Source organism: Elephas maximus, chromosome 1 (assembly GCF_024166365.1).
Source record: "Elephas maximus indicus isolate mEleMax1 chromosome 1, mEleMax1 primary haplotype, whole genome shotgun sequence".
Classification (NCBI taxonomy): Eukaryota; Metazoa; Chordata; class Mammalia; order Proboscidea; family Elephantidae; genus Elephas; species Elephas maximus.
This window is the reverse complement of record NC_064819.1, coordinates 24,458,236-24,473,875: the sequence shown is the minus strand read 5'-3', so window position 1 is coordinate 24,473,875 and position 15,640 is coordinate 24,458,236. Positions and strand designations below refer to the sequence as shown.

Here is a 15,640-nt window from a genome sequence, read left to right as displayed (position 1 = left end):
ACTTATTAACAACCTGCGTTATGCAGATGACACAACCTTGCTTGCTGAAAGTGAAGAGGACTTGAAGCACTTACTAATGAAGATCAAAGACCACAGCCTTCAGTATGGATTACACCTCAACATAAAGAAAACAAAAATCCTTCCTCACAACTGGACCAATGAGCAACATCATGATAAATGGAGAAAAAGCTGAAGTTGTCAAAGATTTCATTTTACTTGAATCTACAATCAACAGCCATGGAAGCAGCAGTCAAGAAATCAAAAGACGCATTGCATTGGGTGAATCTGCTGCAAAGGACCTCTTGAAAGTGCTGAAGAGCAAAGATGTCACCTTGAAGACTAAGGTGTGCCTGACCCAAGCCATGGTATTTTCAATCGCATCATATGCATGTGAAAGCTGGGCAATGAATAAGGAAGACTGAAGAAGAATTGATGCCTTTGAATTGTGGTGTTGGCAGAGAATATTGAATATACCATGGATTGCCAAAAGAATGAACAAATCTGTCTTGGAAGAAGTACAACCAGAATGCTCCTTAGAAGCAAGGTTGGCGAGACTGTGTCTTACATACTTTGGACGTGTTATCAGGAGGGATTGGTCCCTGGAGAGGGACATCATGCTTGGCAGAGTACAGGGTCAGGGGAAAAGAAGAAGACCCTCAACGAGATGGATTGACAAGTGGTTGCAACAATGAGCTCAAGCATAACAACAATTGTGAGGATGGCTCAGGACAGGGCAGTGTTTTGTTCTGTTGTGCATAGGGTCGCTATGAGTCAGAACCGATTCAACAGCACCTAACAACAACAACATATCGAGTCAGGAAACTAAGGGAGAAACCCAGCCCTGTAGCCTGAGAAAAAGGAGCCCTGGCGGCGCAATAAGTTAAGCACTTGGCTGCCAACTGAAGGGTCTGTGATTCGAACCCACCAACTACTCCACTAGAGAAAAGACCTGGTGATCTGCAGGAAACTCTATGAAGCAGTTCTACTCTATCCTGTAGGGTCGCTATGAGTTGGAATTGACATGATGGCACACAACAACAACCACCTAATAAATCACTGCTGGGCAGCGGAATGGCTGCAGCTTGGGGAATAGTAATCCAGAACTAATACCTCCGTGGGGCAGCAAACCTAATTTCAACCTGTCAACCATTGGCCCACTAGAAGAATCCAGTAATCAGGGTTACTCTGAAGTAGGGAGATACCAAGGTTTGTCCATATTAGACAGTGTAAGCAACAGAAAGATTCGTATGCAGGGGCACATCTTAACAGTGGTCATAAACGTTATTGTCGATTATGTAGAAATGAACACATATCTGAAACTCCTTCCCAGATTATATAGGCATCTGTCTTGATTATCTAGTGCTGCTATAATAGCAGTACCACAAGTGGATGGCTTTAACAAAGAAAAATTTATTCTCTCATGGTCTGGGAGGCTAGAAGTCCAAATTCAGAGTGCCAGCTCTAAAGGAAAGCTTTCTTTCTCTGTGAGCTCTGGAGGAAGGTCCTTGTCATCGATCTTCCCTTGGTCTAGGAGCTTTACTGTGCAGGAACCTCAGATCCAAAGAACAGGCTCTGCTCCCAGCACTGCTTTCTTGGTGTCATGAGGTCCACAACTCTCTGCTCACTTCTCTCTCCTTTTAGCTCTTGTAAGATAAAAAGTGCTGCAGGCCACACCCCAGGGAAACTCCTGGATCAGGGAAGTGGTGTTACATCCCACCCTAATCTTCTTCAGCATAACCCAATCTTCCTCTTTAACCACAGGCAGAGATCAGGATTTAGAACACATATGGAAATTACATCAATCACAAAATGGAGGACAACCACAAAATACTGGCAATCATGGCCTAGCCAAACTGACACATATTTTGGGGGGACAGAATTCAATCTATGTCAGTATCCAAGTTGATACGCTGGGGTGCAATGTCATTGAACAATGAGAGAATACCAGTATCTAAGAGGGTAAGTGTGAAAATGGTCACTATAGTGAATGAAATGGATAAGGGCAGAAAAAGTGAAATGGGTATCTATTTTATGTAGGGTCCAGGCATCTGAAGCAAGGGCACAGACTGTTAGACTCCTTCACCATGATCTAAAGCTAGGTTGTAATTCAGACCCTGAGAAGCCATGCCTTATTGGACAGGTTCCTTTGGTCTCTGCCATTTCTCCACCTCTGAAAATACCTTGTGCTCCCTCCCCACCCTATCCCCCCAAGAAACAAGTGGATTACTAGTTACAATAATAAAGTTCCAAGGCTGAGTGTAAGAAGATGTAAAATGGACCAGCATTATCTGAGGTTTCAGACCGACTGACCGCCTCCCTCCCTACTAACCTTGGTACCTCTAGCCTGTCAAAATGAGCCTGCACGATCATATTTTCTTTTCAGTTTGCTTTATTCTCTTTCATCACAGGACAGGACTGACCCTGGATGTGTGTTTGACACAGATTATCTATAGATCAGGTTTACCGTGGTAACCTGGCATCTTGTGGCCTTTAGCAAAATCCAGTTACTCCTGGGAATATCAATTAGGGTCCTCCATCACACTAATTAAACGTCTTCTAAATGTTATCTTATAAATTCAGCAGCCTATCAACGGACAAATTGGGGAAATCTAGAGGTGTGAGGTTTTTGCATTTTTATTTTAGTTTTTAAGAACCAGCAGCAATTTGAGAGGCCAGAGTGGTTTAACACAGAGGAATGGGGGCCAAAATTGTGGTGCCCTGAATCTGCCATGCAGTATCTAGTTGTTCTCAGCTGACAAGGATTACTGCAGAATTACTAATTACCTTTATTAATGACTTGAATGAGGACATAGGTGGCATACTGATCAAGTTGGTAAATGACGCAAAACTGGAAGGATAGCAATTATGGTGATGACTGACTCAGGAGCCAAAATGATTTCGAGAGAGAGTTTAGTGGCAATCCATCCAATACGTGCCTGGCAGAATGATTTCCATAAGCACAGCTTGATGATCATATCATTCTTCTGCTCAGAAACCTTCCCGATTCCCTGCTTGCGGTCTTTAAATCAAACCCCAAATCCTCAGCCTGGTATTCAAGCCCTTGCCATAGTCTGATCATGCCATTACCTACTTTCCTACAAAAATCTTTTGTAGTTCTTTTTCTAATACCCTGTGCTCCAACCAAACTGAATTATTTATAGACTATTTCCTATTTAGCTCCACACTTCCCGACCTTTGAGCATTATTCTCTAAGAATTTCATTTTCCTTCTGCCTCGATTCTTAACATCCATGCTGGTGCTTGCTGAGTTCAAAAGCCACTTCTTGTGTTTAGTCTTCTTTGATTGCCTTGGCTGGAGTAGTAATCTCTGGTCTTCAATAACATATCTATTCCTCTCTAACTATTTTTATCACTTTTTACTTTGTCTCACAGTTATTTTTTGTATGCGCTAAGTCTCTGTGAGACTCCTCTTGGCACTCAACTTCAGAATGATAAATCTTGGAGTCCTCTGCATGTGTGTATTCTATACACAGTTGATGATATTGAAATGGTTTGCTTGGGGTTTATCTCCTCTGCTGGAAATAAGTGCCTTTCCAGGAGGCCCTGCGTCTCTTTCACTAGAGCTCCCTGTGGTTGTAGTAGAGTGACTTATAAACAGCAAGTGCTCAATATATGTTTTATTGACTAAATGAAAGACTGATGGAGATAAGGCAATGGTATAAAAACTGGAAGGGAATGGTGGTAGGAAGAGATACTTAGTCATTGAGATAAAGAGTTTGTTTGATATATAATAAACTCACCTGTGATTTGTATACAGCCAAGCTGAAGAGGGAAACATGATACGAACCAGAGAATTTGGGGTCAACAGAAGTGACTGGAGGCCATTAGGTGTTGGAAATTTACACACCCTGGTTTGCCTGGACAGCAGCAGTTTAACCTATTTCAATGAACCACTCTTAAATGTATCCCATTTTAGGTGATAAGTCATATGGTCACCCTATTTATCAAGTGGAGCTGTGGTGGTATAGTGGTGAAGAGTTCAGCTGCTAACCAAAAGGTTGGCAGTTTGAATCCACCAGGCGCTCCTTGGAAACCCTATGGGGCAGTTTTACTCTGTCCTATAGGGTCGCTGTGAGTTGGAATCAACTCGACGGTAATGGGCTTTTTTTTTTGGTTTTTATCTATCAGGTACCTCTTTTGGTTGATGGGTCCCTGTGGTTATGAAACCTGTGTTATAGTATAAGATCACAGTCTTAGTTAGACAAACATGGGCAAAAAATCCCACTTCTGTCAGTTACTAGAAGTAGGCTATGGACAAATTACCAAGACCTCACTAAGCACCTTAATATGGCTGTTGTGTTCAAAATAGAAAGCAGAGGTCTTGGGCACAGAATTTCTCAGCAATCGCTCGGTTTCTTTATAACCCTGCAGAAGTTTTGCCAGGGGCCAGATATATGGCTGTAGGGAAAGAAAGAGTTCATAGATTTGTTACATCTCCAGGCCTTGTGCATTGAAGACCACACAAACAAATGTAGGGGCATGGATTTTGTTAGTTGGTGGGTTCAGCTGGTTATCAATAGGAAGCCCACAGATCACAGGAATTGAACTCAACCTCATCAGTTGTCTCCTTCAGTGAGGAGAGGAGAGTGGGGCCAGCAGGGCCTGAGGTTTATATATTTCCCCCTTAATACAAATTTAGAGTGCAGTGAGCTGAAGAGCATATCTGAATCCAGGATTTCTAGACTTTCTATTCGTTACTAGAAGGGATCATAAAATATTTCCCAGTGGGAATAGACTAGGGGAATGCAAAGAAGATCAAATCAATCTGCCAGCAATGCAACTCCTGGTGAAAAAATCCAGATAAATATTTTTTCAGGAGGCAATGATAGTTCAGTGACTGTGAGACAGCTCTGGAGCCAGACTGCTGGAGTTTGATCATTGTTTAACAGTTTTATAGGCAAGGGATCTTGGTTAAATTATTTAAACTTGCCTTGGTTTCCTTGTCTGTAGAAAGGGGCTGGAAACCCTGGTGGCATAGTGGTGAAGTGCAATGGCTGCTAACTAAAAGGTTGGCGGTTCGAATCCACCAGGTGCTCCTTGGAAACTCTATGGGGCAGTTCTACTCTGTCCCCCAGGGTCACTATGAGTCGGAATCGACTTGACGGCAATGGTTTTTTTTTTTTTTTTAAATAAGGGGCTAAAAAAAGGGGGAGGAGCTATCTTATTTGTTTTGATTATTAAAGAAGTTAATATGTGTAAAGCCCTTAGAACGTTTCCTGGTACACAGTCAGTATGCATATGCATGAGTTATTATTTAAGCACTCAAGAGTAATAAGGACTCTCCTTTGTGTTTCTGTTAACAGGATGGGACTCCTGTGGTATGTTATGAGCCTCTGCTTCTGTGGGATCCTGCAAAGTGGTGTCTCAGGTAAGTGAATGACTTTGACAGTCTGTTCAAATACAGTCCACAAATAAGGCAATGCATCCACTCTTTTCTAAGAATGACTTTAAGAGAATATAAGGTTGTTTATTTCCACTGTATTCTGTGGTAGCACATATGATATTGAATTAATCATAGAATTGTTGTGATGGAGGAACCACTGACATGTCTATAATCATTAAGGGCAGCTAGCGCTCAGGGAAGTAGCCTGGTGTGTATAAACTTGGAATTTTCCCATCTCTTTCACACCCAGGAAACTCCGGGGGTGTAGTGGTTAAGAGCTATGGTTGCTAACTAAGAGGTCAGCAGGTTGAATCCACCAGGTGCTCCTTGTAAACCCTATGGGCAGTTCTACTCTGTCCTATAAGGTCACCAGGAGTCGGAATCGACTCAATGGCAGTGGGTTTTTGGTTTTTACATACCCAGGAGCCCTGGTGGCCCAGTGGTTAAGAGCTCAGCTGCTAACCAAAAGGTCAGCAGTTCAAATCCACCAGCTACTCCTTGGAAACCCTATGGGCAGTTCTGCTCTGTCCTGTAGGGTTTCTATGAGTTGGAATTAACTCGACTGCAACAGATTTTTTTTTTTGTTTTTTGCACCCAAGCCAACCAGAATCCTACTTCTCTCCCTTATTTAGGTCCTATCAGAAAGGACATGGCATTGATGGTGCCATCGCTCTGTTTTCTAACCTTGAATCAATGGCGGATGAGGCTTTGGTGGTGGCAGTTCTTTGGGGCCTTATAGAAACAAATAAATAATGATAGGTTTCTCTCATACTGATTCTGTATAGGAAATAAAAGGCCTTGTCTTTAGGCTCATTCTGTCTTTGGATGTAGCTTTCATAAGAGGGGCCAGCCAACGTCTTTATTAAGTTTGAATAATCAAATCCAGTCATCATGGAGCCAGATCATATGAAATCTGGGTTGAGAGGGGCCGGAAAGTCCATCTTTTCAGTTCTCCTCCCATCCTTAGAACTACTGCTTGGAACTGCTCTATGATACTTCTGACAAGTGACCATCTAATGGCAGCCAATTACATCTTTGGACTGCTTGGAGTCTTAGCAAATGTTTAGTACATAGAACTGAAATTTGTTTTTTTGTCGTTTCCATACATTTCTTTGGTTCAGCTGCTTATTCAAAACAGAAACACCTAATCCAATGGTTCTCTAATTTTAATGCGGGGAACCTAAGGATCTTCATTTAAAAGAGGTTCCCGTGTACCTCTTTTAAATGAAGATCCTTAGGTTCCCCGCATTAAAATTAGAGAACCATTGGATTAGGTGTTTCTGTTTTGAATAAGCAGCTGAACCAAAGAAATGTATGGAAACGACAAAAAAACAAATTTCAGTTCTATGTACTAAACATTTGCTAAGACTCCAAGCAGTCCTGAAGCTCGTGGTCCATTTTTTGAATATCATGCTTTAGTTCCTTTCCTATGTGAGAGGCCTTCAGAATATTAAGTCAATGATCATATAGCCTTGGTCCCAATCCTCTGCAATGTATGCCTTCCACTATTCTTCATATGTCATAGGTTGAGCCCTCAATATTCTGGTTCTTACCTGGGTGCCTTTCTGTTTTTCTGTCGTATCGTATAGAAACTTAAAGCATAGTATTGAAAACCAAACATAACACTAAAGGAGGGGCTTACCTAGAAGAGAGTACAGATCAAAACCAAGAGAAGTAGTGATAACTTCCTACCTTGTCAACCCTCAAAGTCTTCACAGTGGAAAGAATATATTATAGTCAGGGCTGACATTCAGCTGGAACACACTGCTCTACAACCCTACTGGCTGTTTAAAAAGTCATCTGGCTTTCTTGATTGGGCATCCCATCTGATTGGTCAGTGCCATGATGTACTTATTTTTAAATATATTGAATGTAACCCCTGATTATAATTTGTTCTTTAATTCAGTTCTATGCTTAAATAGTATTGGCTTACAGAGGCCTTCCATGACTATCATAACTAAAGTAGCCCTGCCAATCACGCCCTAGCCCTCTAGCCTGCCTTAGTGTTCTTTGTTGCGTTCATCATTTCCTGACATTATGTTAATTCTCTTCCTCCTCTCCCCCTTTTTATCTTCCTCCTTCTCTCTCTTCTCTTTTCCTTTCTCATTCCTTTTTTTTTTTCTTTCCTTCCTTTCTCTGCTTTTAGGCTGCATGAGGGCAGGCACTTGTCTATTGAGTTTGTTATACAGGTACTTGGAAGTGCGATTGACACGTAGACACACAGTGGGCGCTCCATTCATATATGCTAAATAGATGGATAAATGTCCCTTCCGATCCCTTTTTGTCCAAACTGGCCAGTCTTATAATGGAATGTGCTCTGATCTTTACCAGTAATCCATCAGTGTGGTTCTGTGCCCTGCCCTATCTTGAAAGTAAAGAAAGAGGTAACTGTGTTACTTTTACTGAGAAAGAGGGAAGTCCCGGAAGTTAGTGGGTACTGATGCCTCCCCCAGTGGTCCTGGCATTGTTGCCCTTCTGAATGACCTTTGCTGTAATCCATCCAAGGAGCTCCCTCCCAAGTGCTATTGGAAAGTGAGTTTTCTACCCAGGAACTGTGACTCGTAATTCTGCCAGGGGAAGCTGCTTTACTGAATGTAAGTTCTCATACCAGCCCCATTGAGTCACCGTGTGAGCAGGAAACATGTTGTAATCCCCTCGGCCCATCTGGCACATACTCATTTGCCTTCCTTATGAAGAGGAGTATTGTGTCAGTATCAGTCCTGCACTTCCTAGTTAGAGGAACAAGAACAAAAAGGAAGTGTTGTGGACAAAAATTAAAGCAGGGCTGACCGTGGGCAACTAGGGGAAAAAGGGATCATGACACATCCTGAGGAATCAACCAACCTCTCTGTACATGTAGGTAATGCCTTTTGCAATGATGCAGGCGCTGGCCGACTTACGGGTCTTTCATGAAGCTGTTGGCTTTCCTACACTTCAGGTTCTCATCTTAACAGAGATATATGTAAGGAACTGGGGAGAAATATCTTGAAAGTCCTAAAGGAATGTATATACATATGTTAGTGAGTTTCGACTTATTCTGGGCCCTTTGGTGTAGACCCTGGTTATTATTTGTCAGAGAATTCTCTTAAGTCATTGTTGTGTGCCACTGAGTCAATTCTGACTCATAGTGACCCTATAGAACAAAGTAGAACTTCTCTATAGGGTTTCTAGGCTGTAATCTTTACGGGAGCAGATTCCCAGGTCTTTCCTCCCAATTCTCTTAAGGGAAGCTTCAAATTTATAAAAGGAACCACAATATAATTTTGTTGTTAGGTATTGTCAAGTCAGTTCCGACTTATAATGACACTATATACGGCAGAACGAAACACTGCCCAGTTCTGCACCATCCTCATGATCGTTGTTATACTTGAGCCCATTGTTGCAGCCACTGTGTCCATCCATCTCATCCAGGGTCTTCCTCTTTTTTGCTGACCCTCCACTTTACCAAGCATGATATTCTTCTCCAGAGACTGGTCCTTCCTGTTAACATGTCCAAAGTAGGTGAGATGAAGTCTTGTCATCCACTCTTCTAAGGAGCATTCAGGTTGTACTTCTTCCAAACAGATCTGTTCATTCTTCTGGCTGTCCATGATATATTCAATATTCTTCACCAACACTACAACTCAGAGGCATCATTTCTTCTTCTATCTTCCTTATTCATTTTCTGGGTTTCGCATGCATATGAGATGATTGAAAACACCATGGCTTGGGTGAGGCGGACCTTAGTCTTTAAAGTGCCATCTTTGCTTTTTAACATTTTAAAGAGATCTTTTGCAGCAGATTTTCCCAATGCAATGCATTGTTTGATTTCTTGACTGCTGCCTCCACAGGTGCTGATTTTGGATCCAAGTAAAATGAAATCCTTGACCAGTTCAGTATTTACTCCATTTATCATGATGTTGCTTACTGGTTCACTCGTGAGGATTTTTGTTTTCCTTATGTTGAGATGTAAGTCATACTGAAGGCTGTAGTCTTTGATCATCAGTAAGTGTTTCAAGTCCTCTTAACTTTCAACAAACACTTTAGCACCATGCAATGACCTTCAAGTGCAGTGGGTTGGCCTTTGAGGTGCCAAGTTCTGAACTCAGAACTTAGTGTTTCTGGGAGCGAAATTGTGATTCTCTTACTCGCTCAGAGAACAGCATTTTCATCTCAGGTCGTGATAAAAACAAATCACCAAAAGCCAGTATTACTTTCTTTTAAGGAATTAAGCTTGAATAATTATTATAGCAATAATATAATTATAATTTGATAATTGTGGTGGTAATGATAAAGCTCAGTGTACTTGAAAAGCACTTTGCATTTTACGTATTCGACATCTTTTGATTCTCACCCCCAAACCACGGAGTAGTCAGGGCAGGTGGTGTTACTCGCTTTCTTAGATTAAGAAAGAAAGAAAAAACAAAAACCTTAGGCTCAAAGTAGTTTCGACCCAAAGCCACACAGCTAATACTTAGCAGAACAAAGACTTATAGTTCTCCAGCTCCCAAGATCCATCTTATTTTTATAAAATATGCTTCCCATGAGCTCTACCAGGATGCAAACAGTTTAGAAAGAAGATTAAGATACAAGGGATTGCAAGTAATAGTTGTGCTGACTCTTGAAGAACCACTCAGTAATGGTTTCTGTGCTTTTTAGATAAGGAGTATTTTTTCCCACTTGCTGTTTTTGTTTTTAAGTTTTCTTTTGGGGGAGAAGGTCTGGTGGAGCAGTGGTTAAGAGCTGGGCTGCCCACCAAAAGATTGGTAGTTCAAATATACCAGCTGCTCCTTGGAGGCCCCGTGGGGCAGTTCTCCTCTGTCCTGTAGGGCTGCTATGAGTTGAATTTGATTCAACAGCGACTGGTTTGGCTAGGGGGAAAATCACTGTAATTCCAAGGTCAAAACTCAATATTCCTGTTTTTGCTTATTATACCCATTACTGTTAAGTTGATTTCAACTCAGAGCGACTCTATAGGACAGAGTAGAACTATCCTATAGGGTTTCCAAGGCTGTAATCTTTAGAAGCAGACTGCCACATCTTTCTCCCATGGAGCGGCTGGTGGGTTCGAACCGCCGACATTTCAGTTAGCAGCCAAGCGTTTTAACCACTGTACCACCAGGGCTCCCTTTGCTTATTATAGTGTTGACCATTTTCACTACTAAACTCAAAGTAGTTCCCTTTTGTAAGAATTCAGAAAGAAAACTTAAGCTATCACACATTTCTCTGGGTGTGTTACATTGGCAGTGTTTTAGAAAAGTCACACTGTTAAAGCTATCTTCAGAGTAGAAATAAATATTTAGAACCTGTGATTCCAAGATGGGAGGTAGTGAAAATGGCACCACATATAATATGGCGAATTTAAAAAATATTGCCATATCGAAATTATTTGCTACATAGACAATATGAAAAGTGATAGGCAATGCATTTCCTGCCCCCAAGATGCACATACACGTGAAGATCTTTAAATATTGTTTTTTATTTCAACGTCAACTTGTGTGCCAGGTGCAGCCCTAGGTTTCACACATATTATCATTAATTTCAAGGAGCCCTGGTGGTGCAGTGGTTAAACGCTCAGTTGCTAATCGCATGGTCAGTGGATCAAACCCACCAGCTGCTCCATGTGGCAGTCTGCTTCTGTAGAGATTTACAGCCTTGGAAACCCCATGGGGCAGTTCTGCTGTGTCCTGTAGGGTCACTATGAGTTGGCATGGACTTCATGGCAATGGGTATCATTTACTTCATAGGAAACATTGTGGGGTTGAGATTCTTACACCCTGTTTGATACTTCAGGAAATGAAGAGCCAGGAAGAAGGCCTCAGTTAAAAGTGATCGTGGTTGGCTTGCCTGATAGAGCTGGGCTTTGAAGGCTACTTTGACTCCAAAAACAGTGCTCTTTCCTTTATACCTCTTTGCCTTCTTTAGGACTTTGTTCTGCTAATGGATCCTCTGAGTTCTTTTCCACTGTGATTCAAAGAAATTTTCCCAGGGTGGAAGTAGACAATTGCCTTATTCAGAGTGAATTATACTATGAAAAGTAAGTAAATAAATAAAAACACTGTGGTCTACCAGGAATCAAGAGACATTGGTTAAAATTCTGGCTGTTTCATTCTGTGAGTTGCTTTATGATGTTACATAATCACTCTGTCTCACTGAGGCCTTACCCACCAGCCAGCCAAACAACAATAACAGCAAAACCCCAACCGGTTCTCCTTTTACCAAGGACCATTATGCCTTAATGATCATTCACAGGTTATGAACACTCTTTCTGTTATTTAATTGAACAGTTTCTAATTACAAATACCTTGCAACAATTTTCACTAAAGAGCAAGTATTTCGCCCATTTATATTATAGAATCACTGGTGAATAAGTCAAGGTTCTTCTTTTCGGGGCCTCACAGTAATACCGTAAGTCTGAGAGAATGAAGAGAAATGGTATACCGAAGAGAATGCCACGAGACAGCAAGGAAAGTTCTTAGTAATCCTGTCAGGAGGTATTGGGGAAGACTTCCCAGTCAAAGAGTAACTGCTCTTTTCTAAGAGGAAATACGGTACGTCTCTTACCTGGGAACAGAGTAGTCCAGTGTAACTGAAGGGATAGTGTGAAGGCTTTTAGATACCAAGCGGGAAGGGTAAGTTGGGAACAGATTGTGGAGGACAGGATTTCCTGCAGGCAAAGAGAATATTGGTGTGTATGTAATAAATTCTATTTTATTTTATTCACTTCTGGAAGGACATATCATATTTTTAATGCTATGCTAATGATTCATTCAGCTTTTTGATAAAGATTCAATTTGTTGCCAAGCTCTTTGGCCTCATTTTATTTGAATGTGCTTTATGGAAACTCTATAGTTAGATTTACTTGTGGCATTGAGTCCTGTCCCAGTTGCTCGCGGCCGGTCATCCCGAACACCCTTCGTTTCAAATGCAATTTTGTCCACGCGTTTGGAGAATGTAAACCCTGGTGGCATAGTGGTTAAGTGCTACGGCTGTTAACCAAGAGGTTGGCAGTTCAAATCCACCAGGCACTCCTTGAAAACTCTACTCTGTCCTATAGGGTCGCTATGAGTCGGAATCCACTGGATGGCAGTGGGTTTGGTGTTTTTTGTTATGAAGAATACAGTTCCATTTTCTTCTTAGACCTAAAAAAAAGGTCATTGAAATTACAGCATTTCACTCTGATGTCCTTCAAATGCTGCCTTGCGGGGGCAGATCTCTTCATGCTTTTTTTAAAGCTGTATTTGTATTTTGAAGCATGCTAATAATGTTTATTTTTAAGTTATTTATACTTCCCAAGGGTGGGTATTCGGTAGCCCAATTGAAACAAGATTTGAGCACCCCAATTTAATGGCCTCTGCTGACTTTGTAAATACAGACTCTCTAGAACAGCCTTCTTGTTTCACAGCGATAATTCTACATTTGGTAAAATGACCTGATTCTTCCTTCACGTCGCTCTGTTGCTTACGGGAAACCAGTGTTTTTGCAGGAAATACATGTTTGCATATGGATGTAGATAGCAAAGTCTGGTTTATAAGAATTTATTCTGCCCTTTATATCTTATTTTTTTTGGCATTTTTTCCCCGAACACTTGTTTCTGCCACTTTGAAATGAGCTTTATGGAACCTGATTGCCACCTTGATTATCAGTGACTCACTCTCAGGCTAGTACCCACCCACTCCTATTCCCCTACTTTTATAATTCATTTTCTATTTAGCTGACTAACTTCTTTGTTGTTGTTATTGTTGATAGGTGTCATCGAGACAGTTCCGATTCATAGCAACCCTATGCACAACAGAACCAAACACTGTCCGGTCCTGTGCCATCCTTACAATTGTTGTTATGCTTGAGCCTATTGTAGCCACTGTCAGTCCATCTTGTTGAGAGTCTTCCTCTTTTTTGCTTATCTTCTACTTCAGCAAGCATGATGTCCTTTTCCAGGTGCTGATCCCTCCTGATAACATGTCCAAAGTATGTGAGACAAAGGCTCACCATCCTTGCTTCTAAAGAGCATTCTGGCTGTACTTCTTCCAAGACAGATTTGTTTGTTCTTCTGGCAGTCCATGGTGTGTTCAATATTCTTCCCCAACACCATAATTCAAAGGCATCAGTTCCTTTTCAGTCTTCCTTATTCATTGACTAGCTTTCCCATGCATATGTGGTGATTGAAAATACCATAGCTTGGGTCAGGTATGCTTTAGCCCTCAAAGTGACGTCTTTGCTTTTTAACACTTTACAGAGATCTTTTGCAGCAGATTTGCCCAATGCAATGAACTGTTTGATTTCTTGACTGCTGCCTCCACAGATGCTGATTGTGGTTCCAAGTAAAATGAAATCCATGACAATTTCAAAATTTTCTTCATTCATCAAGATGTTCCTTATTGGTCCAGTTGTTAGGATTTTTGTTTTCTTTATGTTGAGGTATAATCCATACTGAAGGTTGCATTCTTTGATCTTTATTAGTAAGTGCTTCAAGTCCTCTTTGCTTTTAGCAAGTAAGGTTGTGTCATCTGCATATCGTAGGTTGTTAATGAGTCTTCCTCCAATCCTGATGGGCCGGTCTTCTTCATGTAGTCCAGCTTTTTGGATTACTTGCTCAACATACAAATTAAATAAGCATAGTGAAAGGATATAATCCTGACCCGTACCTTTCCTGATTTTAAACCACACAGTATCACCTCATTCTGTTCAAACAACTGCCTCTTTGTCTATGTATAGGTTCCTCATGAGCACAATTAAGTGTTCTGAAATTCCCATTCTTTGAAATACTGTTGATAATTTATTATGATTCACACAGTCAAATGCCTTTGCATAGTCAATAAAACACATATGAACATCTTTCTGGTATGCTTTGCTTACAGCCAAGGTCTAACTGACATCAGCAATGATATCCCTAGTTCTATGTCCTCTTCTTTATCTGGCCTGAATTTCTGGCAGTTCTCTGTTGATGCACTGGTGCAACTGTTTTTGAATTATCTTCAGCAAAATTTTACTTGCATGTGATGTTAATGATACTGTTCGATAATTTCCGCATTCTGTTGGACCACCATTCTGTGGAATGGGCACAAATATGGATCTCTTCCAGTAGGTTGGCCAGGTAGCTGTCTTCCAAATTTCTTGGCATAGATGAATGAGTGTTTCTAGTGTTGCATTTATTTGTTAAAACATCTCGGTTGGTATTCCATCAGTTCCTGGAGCCTTATTTTTCACCAATGCCTTCAGCGTAGCTTGGACTTCTTCCTTCAATACCATCGGTTCTTGATCATATGCTACCTGTTGAAATGGCAGAATGTCAACCAAGGTACAGTGACTCTGTGTATTCCTTCCATTTTCATTTGATGCTTTCTGGGTCATTCAATATTTTGCCCATAACATCCTGTAATATTGTTATTTTGAGGCTTGAATTTTTTCTTCAGTTGTCTCAGCTTGAGAGATGCTGAGTGTGTTCTTCCGTTTTGGTTTTCTAACTCCAGGTCTCTGCACATTTCATTATAATTCTTTTCTTTTTCTTCTTAAGCTGCCCTTTGAAACATTCTGTTCAGCTCTTTTACTTCATCATTTCTTCCATTCACTTTAGCTACTCTTGTGTTCAAGAGCAAGTTTCAGAGTCTCTTCTGATATCCATTTTGGTCTTTTCTTTCTTTCCTGTCTTTTTAATGATTTTTGCTGTCTTCATTTATAATGTCATTGATGTCATCCCACAACTCATCTCATCTTCAGTCATTAGTGTTCTATGCATCAAATCCGTTCTTGAGATGGTCTCCCAATTCAGGTGGAATATACCCAAGGCCATACTTTGGCTTTTGTGGACTTGTTTTAATTTTCTTCAGCTTCAGCTTGAACTTCCGTATGAACAGTTGATAGTCTGTGCCACAGTTGAAACAGTATTCCCTTTTATCCTGTAGTGTTGTAGGATCCAGAATAATAGTTATAAAGCTCTTCACCATCATCTGTTGTTGTTTTCTTTCTGAGATAGTGTCATATTTTTCTAAGTGCTGTATGAGGTAGGTAGGAGTGCACATTTTGATATGTACACCAAAGTATCGGTGTTGCATTTCTTCCTTAACTGATATAACAGACTCTTGTTGGCCCCTTAAGGTTTGCCCTTGCCGTGCTAGCAAGAATGGCCAGGAGAAGAGTATAGCCCAACTGTTCTTCAGACACAGTCCCTCAGGGTCTATTCCATAAGTGTGTAGATACCTGAGAGAAACAAAGTAGAAGGAGAGTGCATCCATCAGTCACTAATGGTTTTTCTACATAA

At 41.0% G+C, this 15,640-nt stretch overlaps 1 protein-coding gene across 2 annotated transcripts in view; it reads left to right on the top strand.

The window, feature by feature from the left end:
• The window catches only part of IL1RAP (interleukin 1 receptor accessory protein), a 161,100-nt gene that overhangs the window by 46,595 nt on the left and 98,865 nt on the right, over window positions 1-15,640 (top strand). For both annotated transcript variants that reach the window (XM_049880343.1, XM_049880350.1), the window contains exon 2: window positions 5,324-5,388. In XM_049880343.1, the coding sequence (XP_049736300.1) occupies window positions 5,325-5,388 (64 nt within the window). In that variant the 5' untranslated portion in view covers window position 5,324. The remainder of the gene's footprint in view (window positions 1-5,323; window positions 5,389-15,640) is intronic.